Below are 16956 nucleotides of genomic sequence, written 5' to 3' on the forward strand. Positions count from 1 at the left end.
CACTTCACCATGTTTGCTTTGAAACCTGGGCTCCACCATTTGACCTGAGTTTGCACTGTAGTTGCAGTGCACACCGTCTTGTTACTGGGATGAAGCCGTGTTGTATGAAGTGATTGAATTCAAACTTAAATTAAATGGGAGTCAACATACGCCTGACACGATTTAAAGTGCCTCTGATTAATCTGAAATAAAGATGTGTTGTTCTAGTAAACTCTTCTTCTTGCTTATAGATTAATTTTAAAAGCCGAGGATGCGTGAAAAGCTGAGAATGCGGAAAAAGTAGACCAAGAGTAATGGTTTCAGGGGACAAAAAACCCCCCGAATTGCAACAAGGACAACTGGCAATGCAGAATAATCACGGCAGCGTTGTTCATCTCCTGCTGCACTTAAAAACTCAGTTGATTAAGATCCGCCGCCACATGCACAATCCCATCCAAAGCATTCACTTTTCTTATGTATTGAGGAAGCCATTTTTTGGCGAGTGTTGCAAACTCCGTGGACAGTTACGTTGCAGCGTAATTATGCTGCAAGTTGCACAAAAACAACAACAGAGCAAAAGCATTTAAAATCATTTAATGCATTTCGATACAAAGGCACATACAATGTCTTCAAAAATCAAACCACACAAGGCTGTGGCAGACTCAGAGTGGATTGCTGGCCTGAAAAAAGTTTGGCAGCAGCTCAGGTTATGTAACCTGTGGATTCAGATGGCAACAGCAGACCCGCTACCTCCAGCAGCGGAGGATCCCAACCAATTATTATCAAAGCGCCACAGCACAAAGTTCAACAGTCCAAACCCTTCGCCCCTGAGCAGTAAGTCCAGAAATAGGCTATTTAATCCAGGAACATGATATGGAGGACGCGTGTAAGGAAGAAGATCAAGGTTTCTGTGACAGAGGACCCCTCAGTGCTGGCCTTGGAACCCCTTCTGGTTCTTCAGCATCTCTTCCTCCTGGTTTCCTGTCCAGTAGCTTACATTCCAGTCTCCTTCATTATGTCACGTTTGCGAGGAGGTGGAGGACCCCAAAAAGCAGGCAGGAGGGAGGAGCAGGGTGAACTTGACGAACTGTATTAAAACAGAGAAAAACTAAATCCTAAACAAACAAAGTCCAAAGTATCAAACAAAAATCATGACTAAAGCTAAAACATAACAATGAACTAAACATGACTGAAACAAACATGACAGAAGCCAAGAGCAATCAGCAACGAACAAACCTGACAGTAGCAAAGAGCACCAATGACCCGACCATGAGTGGTTGGGCTGGGAGTCCTTTTAAAGCACTAATTAACTAATGACCAACAGGTGTACAGCTGCAGGGGGAGCCCTACAGTGCCACCTGTTGGTCCCAAACCGAATCATGACACACCATGGCTTGATAAATTTGAACCAATTTGACAGACTTGGATTTATGACCTTTATACAGTATGCAGAGGTAGAGTATATGTAATTGTTTTTTTTTTTCTAGGCTGACATTATGTTGTAGGAAGCAGCAGGACTATTAAAAAGGGGAAGCTTTGAAGTATTCCTCCAGCGGAATGAGCGATGTGCCTCCGGTCCAGTCCTGCAACCACACTTGGATCAGCTCCAGCTTCATGAAGACCCACTTGTGTCCCACAGGCCACTTTGCCATCGCGGGATGCCTGGAATTGAGAAAGAAAGTGACATTTAGTTTCATCTTCAGTAAATTGATATTTCTGGCAACTTTTACTCCACTACTTTGTCTAAAGAAAATGTGTACGTTTACTCCGATACATTTCCCTAACCATCTCTGTTAATCATGACTTCAAAATAAAATCACAAGAACTTGTTCGCACACAAAGCGAAAGAATTGTCTTGCCTGTCCACAATTTACCCTACGTGGAGCATTGAAAAGATGAAAGCACCAACTGCTGACTCTGTTTGTTCACACATCTCCAGCTCAGATGATGACCATCATTACTACAATAGTGAACTCTGGGGGTGTGATAGATAGACATTACCCAATTATACACACAGCATGTTGAAAGTGATCATTGACAGCAGGGGGTGGGCAACTCAGGTCCTTGAGGGCCTCCGTCCTGCATGTTTTATATATCTCTTCCTCCAACACACGTGATTCAATTCGATTTATCAGCTCATCAGCAAACTCTGCAGAGGCTTGATAACGATCTTGATCATTTGAATCATGTATTATACTGCCCCCTGGTGGCCAAGATGGACAAACCACGAGAAGCTACAAGATAAATAATTCACGATGCACAAACTCTTCAATTCTTTACATTGTATTAAATTATGTATTTGTTGTATTTTGTATAAAGGCAAATACTATAGAGTGCTATTTCTGTCATTAAAAACCAAGTTAGAACATTTTGTGTTGTTTTTCCTTTGGGGCGGCGAGAATGAATGAATGGCATTTCCATTCATTTCAAAGGAGGCGAATGATTAGATACGAGAGTTTTGAGTCAAGACAGCATTGTATTTTGAGAGTGCTCACTCGTTACCTGGAGAACATGGCCTCCTTGGCAAAGGCGAGCTCCTCTGGGGTAACTTCCACCATCTTGCCTGTAAGGGTGAGTCGAGCACATCTCGGGTCCTCTGGGTCATATATCATTTGTCTGGAAAGAGAACGTTACAGTACAATCTAAGGAGGAACAATACAAGAGCTCTGGAATACTGCACTCTCCTCTATACTGCACAAATTATAATGTGTGTGTATACAGGTATGTGGTCAAACTACAGTAAACTACAGAAAATTAAAGCAACATATAATGATGTTGGGAGTCTGGTACTCAAAAGGACTCTAGCTAGATGGACTGGTACAAGTGGAATGACATGCAAGAGTCAATCAGTACTTTACAGGCCAGTCGATGCCTGTAAAGTACTGTAAGTACTGTAAAGTACATCTAGCTAGATGGACTGGTACAAGTGGAATGACATGCAAGAGTCAATCAGTACTTTACAGGCCAGTCGAGGAAATCAAATGTACAGAAAACCCCTTCGAGTCCACGGTCCTGCTATTTCACAGAGTTGTTTTTTTTTTAAAAATACAGTTAATGATGAAACTGATGAAATCTTGTGACCCCTGTCAGTCATTCAAGTTGCCCATCCCTGCAGTATATTTTTCAAATACTTATATTGTCACTGTTGTTTCTAACTGCAAGCATATCAGAGGTGGGTCAGCGTGCGCTTGCCTGCAGAAATCACTTTCAGCCTCTGAGAAAGTGATGGAAGCGTAGGGGTTCATTTTCAGGTCAGACACCGTGTTGTCCATGGGCGTCACATAAAAGTAGATGACCCCTGTGCTGTTGTCCAGTGGTCCATCACTGATGGAGAAAATATTCCCAAAGGGGAGACCTTTGATCTACAAAAAAAAAACACAGAGAAAAAAATACATCAAGCCTAACTCATTATAACTATGTACAGTTATCTTGACTTTACAGGATATGTGTAGAGCGAATGTTATTGCTCTGTTCTTAGCATGTCATTAAAATAAAAAACTCCAGCCTATCATCCGTTGTGAAGTGTCACTTGATTGACATACAGGGCAGACAGTCATACGCCTGTTGCATGCCTCATCGCGTTATTTGGGTTCATGCAGTTATGCAAGGTACATCAATACGAATTGTACACATAAAGAATTCTATGTTTAGCTATTGAAAATAAATAAACACAGTTGCCATATCATTTGGACATGCTCATTTTAAAAGTACCTCGCATGCTGAAAAAGTGTGGGCACCCAATGAAAGTTAGTTCTTCGAGTTCAGTTTTTACTTGGGGGCAGGGGGAGCAAATAAATCGATTTTTCATCTAAATCCAACAGTCACGTTCAACCCCGTAATTGTGCCATCAGTAATTATTTGACAGAGAATTGTTACAGGTCTGGTACAATGTCTCTGTGGCGCAATCGGTTAGCGCGTTCGGCTGTTAACCGAAAGGTTGGTGGTTCGAGCCCACCCAGGGACGAACGCTTTTTAAACGACGTGACAAAATTCGGTTTTTAATCGAACGCCATTTCGTGAAGTGGTATTCGTCACAAATTGTGGATTTTGTATCTTGAATGACACCGGGTGGTTGTACTACCTTGTCTTGGCTAGATATTGTGGCCAAGGAGCCCCAGTCGCTGCTGTGAGCGATGTATCTGGCCGTTCTCGCGGTCTCCTGATGGGGGGGAGGCCCGCCGCCCGCCACCTTTAACTTCTCCGTCCGATAGGAGAAGAGGCGAGCGGGACGCTGAGCCACCGTACTGGAGTCGCCCTCGGGCTGCACTCGTTCCCCGGGATTCTTGATTACGCCTGCCGGGTACGCCTGCTTCCACAGCCCGCCGCCTTCCACCAGCAAGGCCGGGGCGACCTCCTCTGACAGGTCGGCGTCCTCCACCGCATCATTGGAGGAGACTGCCCAGGAGACGGAGTTCCTCAGAGTATAGCCCGTACATGCGGTCAGAATGTTGGCCAACACTGGCAGGGTAAAGTAAAAAGTGCGCCTCATGAGTTCTGTTCAGCAATGGCTGCCTTCAAGAGACAATTTACGTGCGTACATGCGAGCGTTTCATAATCAGCAGCTGACCCCTGTTGGCATGGTAGGGTACTACATACACCCGTAGAAAGAAAAGGCCAACAATTGAAGAAAGCCGGAAAGTCAATGAATGAAAGAATGCTGGAGCCATTAATATGGTTTCAGAGTCTTATCGCCTTGTATAACCAGTGAAAATGAACATGTTTATTATTCAGCTATGCTATAAGTAACAGTGAAGTCACTTCCAGAAATATTGTTTATTTCAAAGTGTTGGAGAGGCAATTAATGAGTTTATTGTGAAAATAACACGAAAACTTTACAGTATATTACAGATCAATACGCAAACCTATGAATAGAATTACAAATGGATTAAACATCTTAAACCCTGTCATCCATGAAGCTGTAGTTTGCCCATATCAAAGGTGAAGAATTGCTTTCCTGTATCAGTTTTCAGACTACATTTAAGGAATGCAACAATCGAACAAATGTTTATTATTATACATGATGATCAGCTGTTGGTTAAATGTTTTTGGGGCTTATATAATTTACTCTGAGGACTTTAATTTGCTTTTGGAACTGCTTGACTGTCCTGTCCAAATTCTTTGATGGTGTGCAAGTCGCCAACAAGATTGCATTTTCCCTATCCTGGTGTTTACAGGTGCGAAACCTGGTACTAGGTTACAGAGCCCGATTTACATAAATAATTAAAGGGGATAGATCATGAAAAATGGACTTAATAATAGTTGAGTCTCTGAAGTGCCTGCCTGTCCACTAAGTGTGAAATTTTCGAGCTATCTATTTTTGAAATGTATCTCTGACTAAGCTCGCCTATTTTATATAATACCGCCCTCACAAAGAGTTTGGAATATGCGCAGATCCGCATACCAAAAGTGTAATTCGGTGACTTAAGAGATGAAATGCTGCCTCCACATGCGAAAAAACAATCCATGCTTTTACTGTTGTCGTGGCTTCGCAGTTCACACTCGCTTATTTAGACTTTGGTCAAAGAAGCCTTGCCAGGCTTTGCCCCCATTCGCCCGAGTATCATAAACCACTTTCACCTTAGCACACCCTGCAGAAGTGGCTCATTCGTATGAGATGGGACATCCCATTCAAAACAGGCTAATTTTCCATTTCAGCCTTGAAAAAGACTGATAAGTATGCTCTGAACCTTGGGGTACTGACCAAAAAAAAAAAAAAAACGAAAACAAGATGTTTTAAATTGTGAAAAACATAAGTTGTATTTGGCTCCTTAGTCCATGGTCTTGTCACTCCACGCCATGGACTTCCTTTTTGCCAGTTCCATCCAGGAGGGCTGAGCATTATCGGGCATGGACCTCAGGATGGGCGACGAGGAAGGCGACGGAGAAGACCCCAGGTTTTTGCGCATCCATTTCTCCTCTCGAGGTCTGTCAGGAACTCGGGTAGGGCTCTGGGACTCTGGAAGAAAACAATGTTATCTGGCTGCGACATTTGATTTGGGAAGTGGATGAAGGTAGCGCACGCACCTGGAAGTTTGAACCCTTCTCTTCCCTCAGGTTTTGAGTCTTTGCTTTGTGTGCGGGGTTCATTCGATGTCTTGGTTTCCAGTTGCGCTTTCCTCAACTCTACCTGATGAAGATCAGGCATCATAAAAACAGATACCGTATTTTCCGCACTATAAGGCGCACCGAAGAGCATTCAATTTTCTCAAAAGCTGACATTGCGCCTTATTATCCGATGCGCCTTCTATATGGATCAATATTCAAATTTCTTGTACATAGTATTTTAAATGTTCTGTAAAGCACTTTGTTACAGCTGAAGCGGTTGTGAAAGCTCTATATAAATAAAGCTGTATTGTATTGTATTCCCGTTAGTGTAGCTCCATCCAGTGGATGCATAATGCAACCGCAGCCACTATTGTAGCTTCTATGCGCCTTATAATGCGGTGCGCCCTATATATGAAAACAGTTTTAAAATAGGCCATTCATTGAAGGTGCGGCGTGTACTCCGAAGCGCCTTATAATGCGGAAAATATGGTAACATAAATAGGGATAAGTATGTCACCGAAGCAGTGTTGGGAAGTAACAAAGTACAAATACTTTACTGCACTTAAGCGGGTATTTAAACTTATTTTTGTGACAACTTTCCACTTATACTCCCTATGTTTGAAAACAGATATCTGTAGTTTCTCCAAATGTATTTTTCAAAATAGGCATGTTGTTCCCAACCTCAACAAAAACTAAAGGTGGTTGTGATCTTGATTGAGTGATTTATATCTTGGAGACTGAAAAGGCGGAAAAAAACGGGACAGCAGCGACGTGGAGCAATGTGAACTAGGGTTGCCTTAACAACTATAACGGCAAAAGATTTGGAGAAGCGGAAAAGTCCCCATCCATGGCCTTATTTAAGAAAATGTTGTAATGTTGGCTACTTGTCAGCTATGATGAGTCATTTTGCCAGTTCTGAATGGAAGATGGTTTAAAAAAAGAAGTACAAACCCCCTTTGTCCCAGATGGACAACACCACTCTGTATGTCTCTCCAAAAACGCAGCCTTCTCGCTGACGGATCCAGCCCAAGCGCTGTGCTTGGCCAGCAGCGAGGGGCTCTCCTTTTCCTGCACTGTCCATTTCCCTTCGTCCACTGCAGGTGTTGTATATTTGGGCTGCTGTGCTATAGCGTGAAGACCTCGGTGGCTCCAAGGTGGCGGATGCTGCTCTGAGGCCTGATAAGACCGCGCTAGTGATTGAGTGACAGTAGACCCCGCTCCAAATGGAGATGGGCTCTCTGATAGGGGAGCGGAGCGCGATGGAGATTGGGTCATCCATACATTTGTTGTTGAGGTCGGCTGAGTTGTATTTACATGTGATGGTGGCACTTCCGGTTCCTTCCATGTGTTGGTTGTCTTTTGGGATGATTCGATATGCTCCGTTATCCCTTTGCCGCCATCGGGTTCTGATCTCTCACATTCTGGTGATCTTATAGTCTGAGATTTCACATGTAATATCTCACTGAGGTTTGGTGTCTGCGCTGTTGGTTGCGGAGCGGTACTCGTAAAATCCTTGGGAAATCTTCTTGCAAAAAGCTGGTGGAGGCTTCTGGTCTTTTCCATTGCCAGGCTTACCCAGGATAGCTCAGGCGAAGCTGTTTGCTCCTGAGACTGATGTAAGGAGGTTGTTTGGACGTCTGTAGGTAAGGTGGGAGCCTCAAAGGTAGATGGAGGGCTTGGCTTGGCTGGGAGGGCTGGGTCTGTGAGGCAAAAAAAAAAAGGAAGCGCATATTTTTAAGTGTGAGGCATCCTTAATTTGCCTTAATGTGTCTATGTAATGACAATTAAAAATACAAAAATAGTTTCCGCTCAGTGGTAAATTACATTTCACCCACGGTTTGGAGTAGTAGTACAGATTAATTAAAAATCCATCCATTTTCCGAACCGCTTGATCCTCACTAGGGTCGCGGGGGGTGCTGGAGCCTATCCCAGCTGTCTTCGGGCAGTAGGCGGGGGACACCCTGAATCGGTTGCCAGCCAATCGCAGGGCACAGAGAGACGAACAACCATCCACGCTCACATTCACACCTAGGGACAATTTAGAGCATTCAATCAGCCTACCATGCATGTTTTTTTTGGAATGTGGGAGGAAACCGGAGTACCCGGAGAAAACCCACGCAGGCCCGGGGAGAACAAGCAAACTCCACACAGGGAGGCCGGAGCTGGAATTGAACCCGGTACCTCTGCACTGTGAAGTCGACGTGCTAACCACTGGACTACCGGGCCGCCCTGAATTAAAAATGAAATTAAAAATTATATAAATTTTTTTTTTTAATCCAAAGGGCACAAAATAGGATTTTGGTGATTTGGCCCCCTAAAACAAACGAGCCTATGAACTCACCTGTCTGTGTGAAATCTCCAGCATTGGCATTTTTGGACAGGCTTTCACCGTCTTTACTTTGTTGACTTTTCAGTCCATCACTTGGCTCCTCAGTCGACGGCTTCCTTGACTGACGCCTGGAAGATCCATCTGACCAAAATCTCATGGAGTTAGAAGTGGAGCGGAGTTTAAACCCGAACATGGTCTTTCCTTCTTCTTCTTTGACTTCTTCTTCTTTGACTTCCACCTTTGTTGCCACCACGGGCACCTTCGTCGCTTCCACTTCCTCCGATGCGACAGCATCTACGGTTTTCGCCGATTCCACATTTTTTGCACTATCCCGCCTTCCCCACGGAAGACCCGAGCTTTTCTGCTCCTGCCTAAATCTTCCCGCTGTAAAAGATCTTCCTCCAGGGTGCAGATTTTTACACTGCTCCCTTTCCTTCAGGCTTAACGTTACATCTTCAACCGGTCCTCCTGACTTGTGTCTGAACCCCGCCTGCCCCATGACTCCCACAAAACTGCCTGATCGGGGTCTGTCTTCGATGCGGCTCTTGGCAGAGCTAATGGAGAAATGGAAGGATCCGGATCCGGGTCTTTTTAGTCCTCTTACGCTGTCTACTTCGGTTTCATCCTGCGGACAAATGGGTAAGGACACCGCTGATGCGCAGCTAGCGGAAAGCTGGCTACAGGAGAAGATTTCGCTCTTATCGAGGATCTTGACTTCAACCCCAGATTCCTCCGAGCTGTCCATTGCGTGTTTCGCTTCGAAGAATGGACGCGGTCTATGGCTAGACATCACAAAGGAACGTCTCTGAAGTTTCACTTGAAGCTCCTGGGAGGACACAGGAGAGAGTCTGCCCGGTAAGACACGATCCAGAGTGGGGTCCGATGAGAACACTTCCAGCTGGGTGGCTTTGGGCAAGGATTGTTGGGACGCGTTGATTCGAGGTTGTTCTTCCTCCCGTATCACTTCCTCGCTCGCGTGTTCGTCCGTCACAGGTTCAGGATGGTTGTTCATGTCATGCACCTTCACGTCAGGCCGCTAAAATGGACGACAGTGTTTGTAAGAATAAACAGCTGTCTTCAGAATAACCGAGTACAGTAACACTCTGATATTTTAGAGCGAATGAGTATCGAGATCTGCAGCAGATAGTGAAAAAAAAAGAGGAGTTCTTAATACCTCCCATGAATGTTTACACAGGGTGCGCCAAAATGATTGCAATCCATACTACGGCTGATAAAATTGTTTGTATAAATTCTATTTATCTCTTTTTTCCCCCCATTATTCTAAAAGAAGGGATAACAAAAGGAAAGCTTGATGGCTTTTTCTTGTATGTGGTCTGGACAACTGAGCGGACAATGTTTTTGAGTGGATTTGAGTGGATACCTATTTTCAGACCAGCTAAGTCAAATTGGCACAGGTAACGTTTTGAATGAAGTTCAATTTCAGTTGTTACCTCGACAAAACTGGGTCAGTAAGTTGAAGACCAAAGGAACTGCTCAGAACCCGAGCTCTGAAGCTGACAGGGTTCAAACTGGATGATAATTTGAGTGTTTGGGCGGATGGTAATGTTGCGGCTGTCAGAGACTCTTTTTGGGGGGGCGGGACTTTCTCGATGATTTGTGGTTCTTAGATGAAGCTCATTCTCTGCTCCGTGGTCATGTGAACAGAAAAAAATGGTCTTTTCTGTGATATTGACAATTTTACACACCGCAGGCTGGAGTGTCTCCTCACCAAGGTGGACATCTGGAGCACATTTGGAAAAGGTAAAGGATCAAATCTAGACCACATGGGCGAAAGAGCTCAAATCTTTAGGACTGAATTGTTGTCCAATCAAATTCATTTGCATCACAAATGAAGCATAATCCATTGTAATCAATTGTAGCACTTAGATGGATTGTAATCATTGTGGCGCACCTTGTAATTGCCTATAATAATAGTGTAAACCGTAAATATACAACAAACGATATTCCAAAAACACATTATCATCGTTTCAAACTTTTGGTGCGAGCAGTGTTTCGTATCTTGAAAAACTCATAAGCCACCACTATATTTGACATTGCGCAAATAATATTGCATAAGGTGGCAAAGGTGGTCACTCACTTCAGCCACCCCCCTCTTGGTGCTGGCCCTCTGATTCCGGGGCTTGACGGACATGCGGTGTCTGGCGGCGGACGTGTCCAAAGAAGGGGTGAACTGTGCCGGAGTGCTGAAGTCCAACGGGGGCTCGCAAGGTAAAGTGATGGTGGGGCCGGGCGGGATGAACGTCGGGGACAGCGTGGTGGCGGCTCCAGATTTGGAAGCTGGAGGTTTGAAGATGGGGGAGAGTGGACATGAATTTGGCTGGGATCGCACCTGCGAAGACAAACACAACAAAATATTGTCCGTGGAAATATCTTCCATGTTATAAAATGCTAATTGCTCGGGGTTTTATTGTTTTAGCAAAGGATTAACTACAGTAGATGTCAAGCTTTCTTGAGCTTCATAAAAGACGACTTTTTGATATAGAACCTGTCTCTCATTAAATGACAATTTAAATTGCCCTCATCCAATTGCAGTTTAAATGAACGAAATAAACTGGGAATATTGGACAGTCGTCACCTCTAAAATTAGGAGTGAGGTGCATCGCCATTGTGACTTCCTGTTGCATTACAACTGGCATTTCCATTAAGACTAGATTATTGATTTGGGGTTTTACTATGGGCTGTGGTTCAATTATTTTTATTATACTTGGCTGACAGACATGGCCGGGCCATTTAAAATGATGTTTTATTGATTTGATGTCTTGTGGTCAACTGCTTTTTTACACTTGTATAACAGTTAAATGGTACTTAAAACAATTCCTGGTATCTGTTGTTTTTATTCACCTTCCTGAGGGCTCCGTGGGTTGGGACATCCAGGGTCGAAAATTCTGGGCTCTCGTGAGGAGGAAGGCGCTCCTCGGAGCGGCCGCCCTCATCCTCTTGCCGCCTGATTGTCAGAACGAGAGGAGGCGGTCCCAGATGCATCTTCTGCTGCTGAAGCTTCATCTGTGAAAACACAGCATCTCTCGACTTGCGGCCTCAGTTTGGAAAAATAAATGAATATAATCTCCCTTCATTCCCGTACCTTACCTGCAAAGCTTTGATTTTGCTGTGAACATTCTCTTGCGATAACACCCTGACGGGATCACTGTCGTCGTCGTCGTCTGTCTGCACCTGGTCGGCCCAGAAGATGCTGTCGTGGGAAAGCGCTCGAGATCCCATAATTCCCTGGGGGTATCTGAAAAATGATACCCCAATTGATGAGACAACACCCAGCTATTTTCTTTCCTGTTCAGCATCTCGCCTGAGTTGACTTTTCAAAAACTAACAGGTTTTTGTTTTACGTTGACACGAAATGTGCGTAACCATCAACAGCAAGAGCCCGGACGCTCTTAGCAATAGCAGCAGCACTGCTGTCAGTGTCCGTGAAGGATGATGCAGTCGAGACGAAATGCAAAATGAGAGCGTAAGCGTATTCATGTGATTGAATGGCGACTCTGCGTTAAATGTTGTTTCATGTTTTTATCAGTTCAAGTGAAAGCGTTGAGATGATTCCCTTGTCAGTTCAAAATTGACAAGAAGGATTTCGTGGACTTTATCCAGCTCCGCGCCATTTAGTTGACGACATACATTAATATTGACAACATACGTACGCCAAGTCTTCTTCGGATCCCAGCGTCTTCCCCGCAAGGATGTCACTGGCCGACTGGCTGAACTTGGTCCTGAAATTCTCTCCTGCTCGCTTGCTTCTCACAAACAGTCGAGTCCTCAGCGACTTAATTCTGGACTTTAGTGGTCCTAAAACACACACGCACATCTTTTAGAATGTAAAAAGTGACAGGTGATAGACAATGGACGTGTCATTGTTTGCGCACAAATAGTTGGTTCTCTGGAGTCCATGTCCAATATTCAACAATCATAAAGTAAACTAACTATATGAACGAGACATACCGTAGCAAGAAGAGACACCTCAACAATTTTGAGAGTGACAAAACAAGATGTCACAGAATGGTTAGTTATGAACCTTATGTCACTTTGATCTTTTTTTTTTTAGTCTTTGTGTCATTTTCAGGCGATGGAGGCGAAGGTTTCATGACAGATTTTCGTTTCCTACAGCGGCAACGTAACCCAAATTTGTACGCAAATCGGACTGTCCCGTCGTCTGTCAATAGTCGCTAATGCGGTAGTAAAGTCATGATTACGGGAAATGTTTGGATGAAAAAGAAACATAAAACAATCGACCGTTTTATGAGCCGTTTATCAGACGCTTGGGCTGACGGTGCTCTCAACTCATCTGCAGATTAAACAAAAATCCAGCATTTATCTTTGGATGGAAAAAGGTTTGCTTTCTGAATCATTTTCTGACTTGGACAGGTTACGACTTGCTGATGTGTTCACAGCTGATGGATGGCCAGGCTCTCGAGAGAACCACCTTTTTGTATGGAAGCAATTAAAAAGACACTTCTTCCCCTTGATGCATGTGTGCCATCTTTGATAGATTGCTAGATAATCTCACCTGAAGTATCCTCGGCGCTCTCCTCTGTATCCACAGAGAGGGCCTCCATTTGTCTGCCTGGTACAAAGTGGTTGGCACAAAAGCGCAAATGACCAGAGGCAACCGGGACGAGTTCCCCGTTGTTCCCTGGGTAACGATATATATTATTGTTTGCGCATAAGCATGCTGCGCAATAAGGCTCGAGATTTGAAACAAAGACTGGAGGTTCAAAGGTTTATTGGTTTTATCAGGAACGGGACCAACCTTTGCTGTTAAGAGGGTGGGGCGCCGTGCACCCTTTTGTCCTTTTAACAAGATGGCTGTCAGCTCACCGGACACTTCATTAGGTATACCTGCAGACGAGATTGAATCAAAGTAAGATTGTTAAATAACACTGGTCAACAGCATGTTTTAATCAGAGATGGCTTGCATATTTTTGACCCTGATTTCAAACTTGTCTTGACTTGTTTTCCTAACATGTCAGGTGTTTGAGATATTTTCATTTTTTGTTTTTAACTCATTCACTCCCAAAGACGTTTTTAAACGTCTTTTAAGACTTGGTCTAGAATTGGCTGGTACTGAATGAGTTAAGTGTGAATGGTAAAAAGCTTGCACGATTCGGATTTTACCATGTGGTCTTAATTTATAGCTATGACGTTAGCTGAAAGTCACCCTGATATCAAATATATATTAGATACTAAATATATATTACCATTCTGCATATGATTTCTTACTATTTATTTATGATACGTATGCACAGAAAGACCCAGTAAAGTGAATTCAGAGATTTGTTTCATCATATATTACACATAGTATTTGAATATAATTTCTGAAAACATGCAAACACTGAAAACTATTCAACTTAATTTGGCTGAGTTGCGTTGTAACGCCACAATATTTTGCACCAATTCCATTTATCTGGGTTATTTTCCCTTAAAATGACACCACATGACACTTTGAATCCCAGCATGAGTTGCATTTGAGAGCCTTTGTTCCCATCAGCGGCTATCTGACAAACCTGTGAGATGCGGTTATTTAACTCGCAATGCCAACACAATGAAAATGCATTTTCGTGCCTGACAGCCCACTGGCATGGCAACTTTAGAGTGCCTCGTTGTCAGCCAAGAGTGCACGCATGCCAAACAGGGAACGGCTACAAAGAAGAAAAAAAAAGAAAAGAGGAAATCCAACTAGAGAGGCAGTGTGTGGATCGAGGCTTCGAGGCTGATGCATCTGCTTTAGAGCACCTAGTTGTTAGCCATGAGTGCACAAACATCACAAAGACAAGGCAAATAATTGGGTAGTGGTGTTTGTGTGTGTGTGTGTGGGGGGGGGGGGGGGGGGGGGGATGAGTCTGGCCTAAAAGCCAATGTGTGGATAGGGGCTTTGTGGAAAAGCTCCCCGACGATCCGTTGGAATATATTCCTACCACTGGAAGCTTTAAGCGGCTATATTTTCCAGGCTCAAACATAGTTATGTGAAGTCATAAGAAAGATGCTGGACCAAGTAACATTCATTCGTTCTTGTCCTAACGTCATGGTGTCAACAGATTCTGTGAATATGACCCTGGCATCTAAAAAAAGCTTGAAAGCTTGAAGCTTTTGAAACCTCTTTTTCAAAAACTTAAATTTGGCAGTACTCTTCTCTGTGGTGTGTCAAATTTAGAAGATAGACATTTCATAAATTTGTTATATGGTGGCGGCAGGTTGATCCCGGAGCAGACTAACTAAGTCTGTTTCCATTCAGACATTTTCACTCTTCGAGGAACTCCTGTATTTATCAGGAGCTAAAATTGTCCAGCTGAAACACTGATGCAACCCTGCTTCCCTTGGAAGTCACTCTGGCTCATTTCTGTGCTTTCTTGCTCCGTGCATCACACACTTGCTCTAGCTTGGACAGCCTGGCGGTAAGTGCTGTTGTCAACAAAGTGCCCTCGTATCACGACGAAGACGAGATGTGTCAGCTTGCAAAAGCAAAGTCCAGACTGCACCTCTCATGTCAGCAGCCCGCTCTTGTTTTGACAAAAACGTGACCCGGAGCAAAAGCGATCTTAAAGTTAATTTAATTTGTGGATGATAAAAAACAAGGCTGATGCACTTGCATGAAGCAAAAAGAAATTTTTGGGAGCCTTAAATAAAAACAGATATAATCTCAATGACAGACTTCATTTGTCACAGCGGACCGCATCTCCCCCTAAAAAAAAACAAAAGTCAAGTACCTCAACACACCAGCAGGTCGACCCGGGACCCCCTCAGGTGTCTGTTGTCCCCCAAATTGGCCTGTCAGCGTCCTGTGCTGTTTGAACCTGCAGGCTTGTCGACCACATCTGCAGAAAGGCAGGAGGAGGAGGAGGGAAGGCGGAGTGAGTGGAAGAGAGAGAGAGAGAGAGAGGGAGAGGGAGAAGGTCACTCCGTGGCGGGACAAGCACATGCACAAAAAGAAAAGAGGGCAGAATAGAATGAGACAGAGGGAGGGAGGGCGTGTGAGAGAGAGGACGAGAGATACTCTCTTACAGGAGTAGCACACTGTGGCCTTCTGCGCTAAGCTCCTTACAAAACACTAACCTGATTTTGGGCCCAGAAATGAGAGAAAAGGAGGGGAGGGGAGTGGAGGGATGGGGTGGGGGGGGGGAAGGGGAGGGAAAAATGAAAGCTGTACAGTACTTGGAAACAGGACAACAATGAATGTTCTCACTAACTCTCTCGTAAAGGGGAATTAAAAAAAGGTGATAAAATGGTCACTTTGTGTATCCAAAATGTCAGCACATTCTCACCCATAAATATAACTTTTTTGTTTTTTTTTTTACTGTAGGCTATATCTGGGTTGGGAGAGGCCTACTCTATTACTGAGCCATGCTTCCCCAGAGATGCATTTTTTAAAAATACAATTCTTGAAAAACGCATTTACAAAAAACATATATGTATATATATATATATATATATATATATATATATATATATATACTGTATATATATAGTATAATATATGCCCATTTATTATCTTCATTTTGTAATCATTTCATATAATTTTCAAAACAGATTATCCTGAAAATGCATTTGTCAAAACTTTTAATTTTCCACGCTGAATTAACAAAGTATCGACTCATCAACATAAATATAAAACTGTATGAATATAAACTAAGTGCTCTATAAATAAAACATCTGCAAATTATTTAACATCCTTAAAATTGTATTTGAAATTACCACTCCCTGCCTCCCCAAAAATTTTTTTTTTAAACCCCAGAAATTTGACCTTGAGAAAAAAAAAAGAAATCTTGAATAACCCGGGGATATACTGGCAATAAATGTTTTCAGGGGCACACCCTGAACGGGTTGCCACCCAATCCAGGGCACACATAGACGAAAGACCACTCACACTCACAGTTACACTGAGAGACAATTTAAGAGTTTTTTTTTTTTAACTCTTTCAGGGACAGCGGCCACTACAGTGGACAGTTTGTCATGTTTTATTTATATATATATATATATATATATATAAAACATGACAACAAATATCTGGGTTGGGAGAGGCCCAGATATTTGTTGTCATGTGTATATATATATATATATACACACACACACACACACACACACCTCGCAATGAGGCTTCTGGTCATCACACAAATCTCCCCCCCCCCCCCCACCACCACCCACAGCACCAAGCCAGCTGTTGATGTGGATTACCTCAGTGAGGCCTGCTATGTGGTGCTTAATTCAGCCATTCATTGATTCAGTGCATGTCATCTGTACTCCCACAGGCCAATACTGGTGGCATGTCACATCGATACGTCTTGTACTGTAATTGTATTGAGACAGACAGCATTGTATTGTATCGTTACTCGAAGTCTTTGTGTTAATTAGTTTTTTTTTGTTGTGTGTGTGGGAGCAACACTGCCCTGCTTGATGCACGCCCTTTCCGGGATTAGAATTTCCTCCGGTGGACCGCATGCATGCAGATGACATATCGAGATTAAGGCCGATAGATAATCCGATCATAACGCTGTTTCAACTCACACGGCCCACGGTTCATTCACACTTTTCGAGGTAATGTCAACGGGCCACTATATTAGGTACACACATACAAACAAATG

At 43.5% G+C, this 16956-nt stretch overlaps 2 protein-coding genes and 1 non-coding gene across 4 annotated transcripts; 1 reads left to right on the plus strand and 2 right to left on the minus strand.

The window, feature by feature from the left end:
• Positions 1 to 557: 557 nt before the first annotated feature.
• On the minus strand, positions 558 to 4551 carry creg2 (cellular repressor of E1A-stimulated genes 2). 2 transcript variants are annotated; one of them, XM_086123309.1, is made up of 5 exons: positions 4061 to 4551; positions 3172 to 3341; positions 2482 to 2595; positions 1473 to 1641; positions 558 to 1066 (listed from the first exon to the last, which is right to left on the minus strand). In XM_086123309.1, the coding sequence occupies exons 1-4, from the start codon at positions 4466 to 4468 to the stop codon at positions 1500 to 1502; spliced, it is 834 nt and encodes a 277-aa protein (XP_085979435.1). In that variant the 5' UTR covers positions 4469 to 4551; the 3' UTR covers positions 558 to 1066; positions 1473 to 1499. The 2 variants fall into 2 exon arrangements, with proteins under 2 accessions (XP_085979435.1, XP_085979434.1); XM_086123308.1 differs by having other exon boundaries at positions 558 to 1641.
• trnan-guu (transfer RNA asparagine (anticodon GUU)) lies at positions 3870 to 3943 on the plus strand. Its single transcript has one exon. It is a non-coding gene; the product is annotated as a tRNA-Asn (tRNA).
• Positions 4552 to 4737: 186 nt separating the features above from the next.
• Positions 4738 to 16878, minus strand: cracdla (cracd like a). Its single transcript, XM_086123307.1, has 12 exons — positions 16550 to 16878; positions 15085 to 15192; positions 13131 to 13219; positions 12888 to 13013; positions 12025 to 12169; positions 11462 to 11609; positions 11216 to 11377; positions 10452 to 10703; positions 8366 to 9389; positions 6976 to 7724; positions 6004 to 6106; positions 4738 to 5935 (listed from the first exon to the last, which is right to left on the minus strand). The coding sequence occupies exons 4-12, from the start codon at positions 12934 to 12936 to the stop codon at positions 5748 to 5750; spliced, it is 2820 nt and encodes a 939-aa protein (XP_085979433.1). The 5' UTR covers positions 12937 to 13013; positions 13131 to 13219; positions 15085 to 15192; positions 16550 to 16878; the 3' UTR covers positions 4738 to 5747.
• Between the last annotated feature and the right edge of the window lie 78 nt (positions 16879 to 16956).

This window comes from Hippocampus guttulatus, chromosome 11 (genome assembly GCF_054856545.1).
Source record: "Hippocampus guttulatus isolate MCC_2025c chromosome 11, RoL_Hgut_1.0, whole genome shotgun sequence".
NCBI lineage: Eukaryota > Metazoa > Chordata > Actinopteri > Syngnathiformes > Syngnathidae > Hippocampus > Hippocampus guttulatus.

Coding starts and splice junctions, on each gene's coding strand:
- cracdla (XM_086123307.1), bottom strand. CDS start 12,936: ATGGAGGCCCTCTCTGTGGATACAGAGGAGAGCGCCGAGGATACTTCA. Junction 7,725..8,365: donor TGGAGATTTCACACAGACAG/GTGAGTTCATAG, acceptor TTTGCCTCACAG/ACCCAGCCCTCCCAGCCAAG. Junction 5,936..6,003: donor AGAAGGGTTCAAACTTCCAG/GTGCGTGCGCTA, acceptor GTTTTCTTCCAG/AGTCCCAGAGCCCTACCCGA.
- creg2 (XM_086123309.1), bottom strand. CDS start 4,468: ATGAGGCGCACTTTTTACTTTACCCTGCCAGTGTTGGCCAACATTCTG. Junction 2,596..3,171: donor GCTGAAAGTGATTTCTGCAG/GCAAGCGCACGC, acceptor TTCTCTTTCCAG/ACAAATGATATATGACCCAG. Junction 1,642..2,481: donor AAGGAGGCCATGTTCTCCAG/GTAACGAGTGAG, acceptor TCTCAATTCCAG/GCATCCCGCGATGGCAAAGT.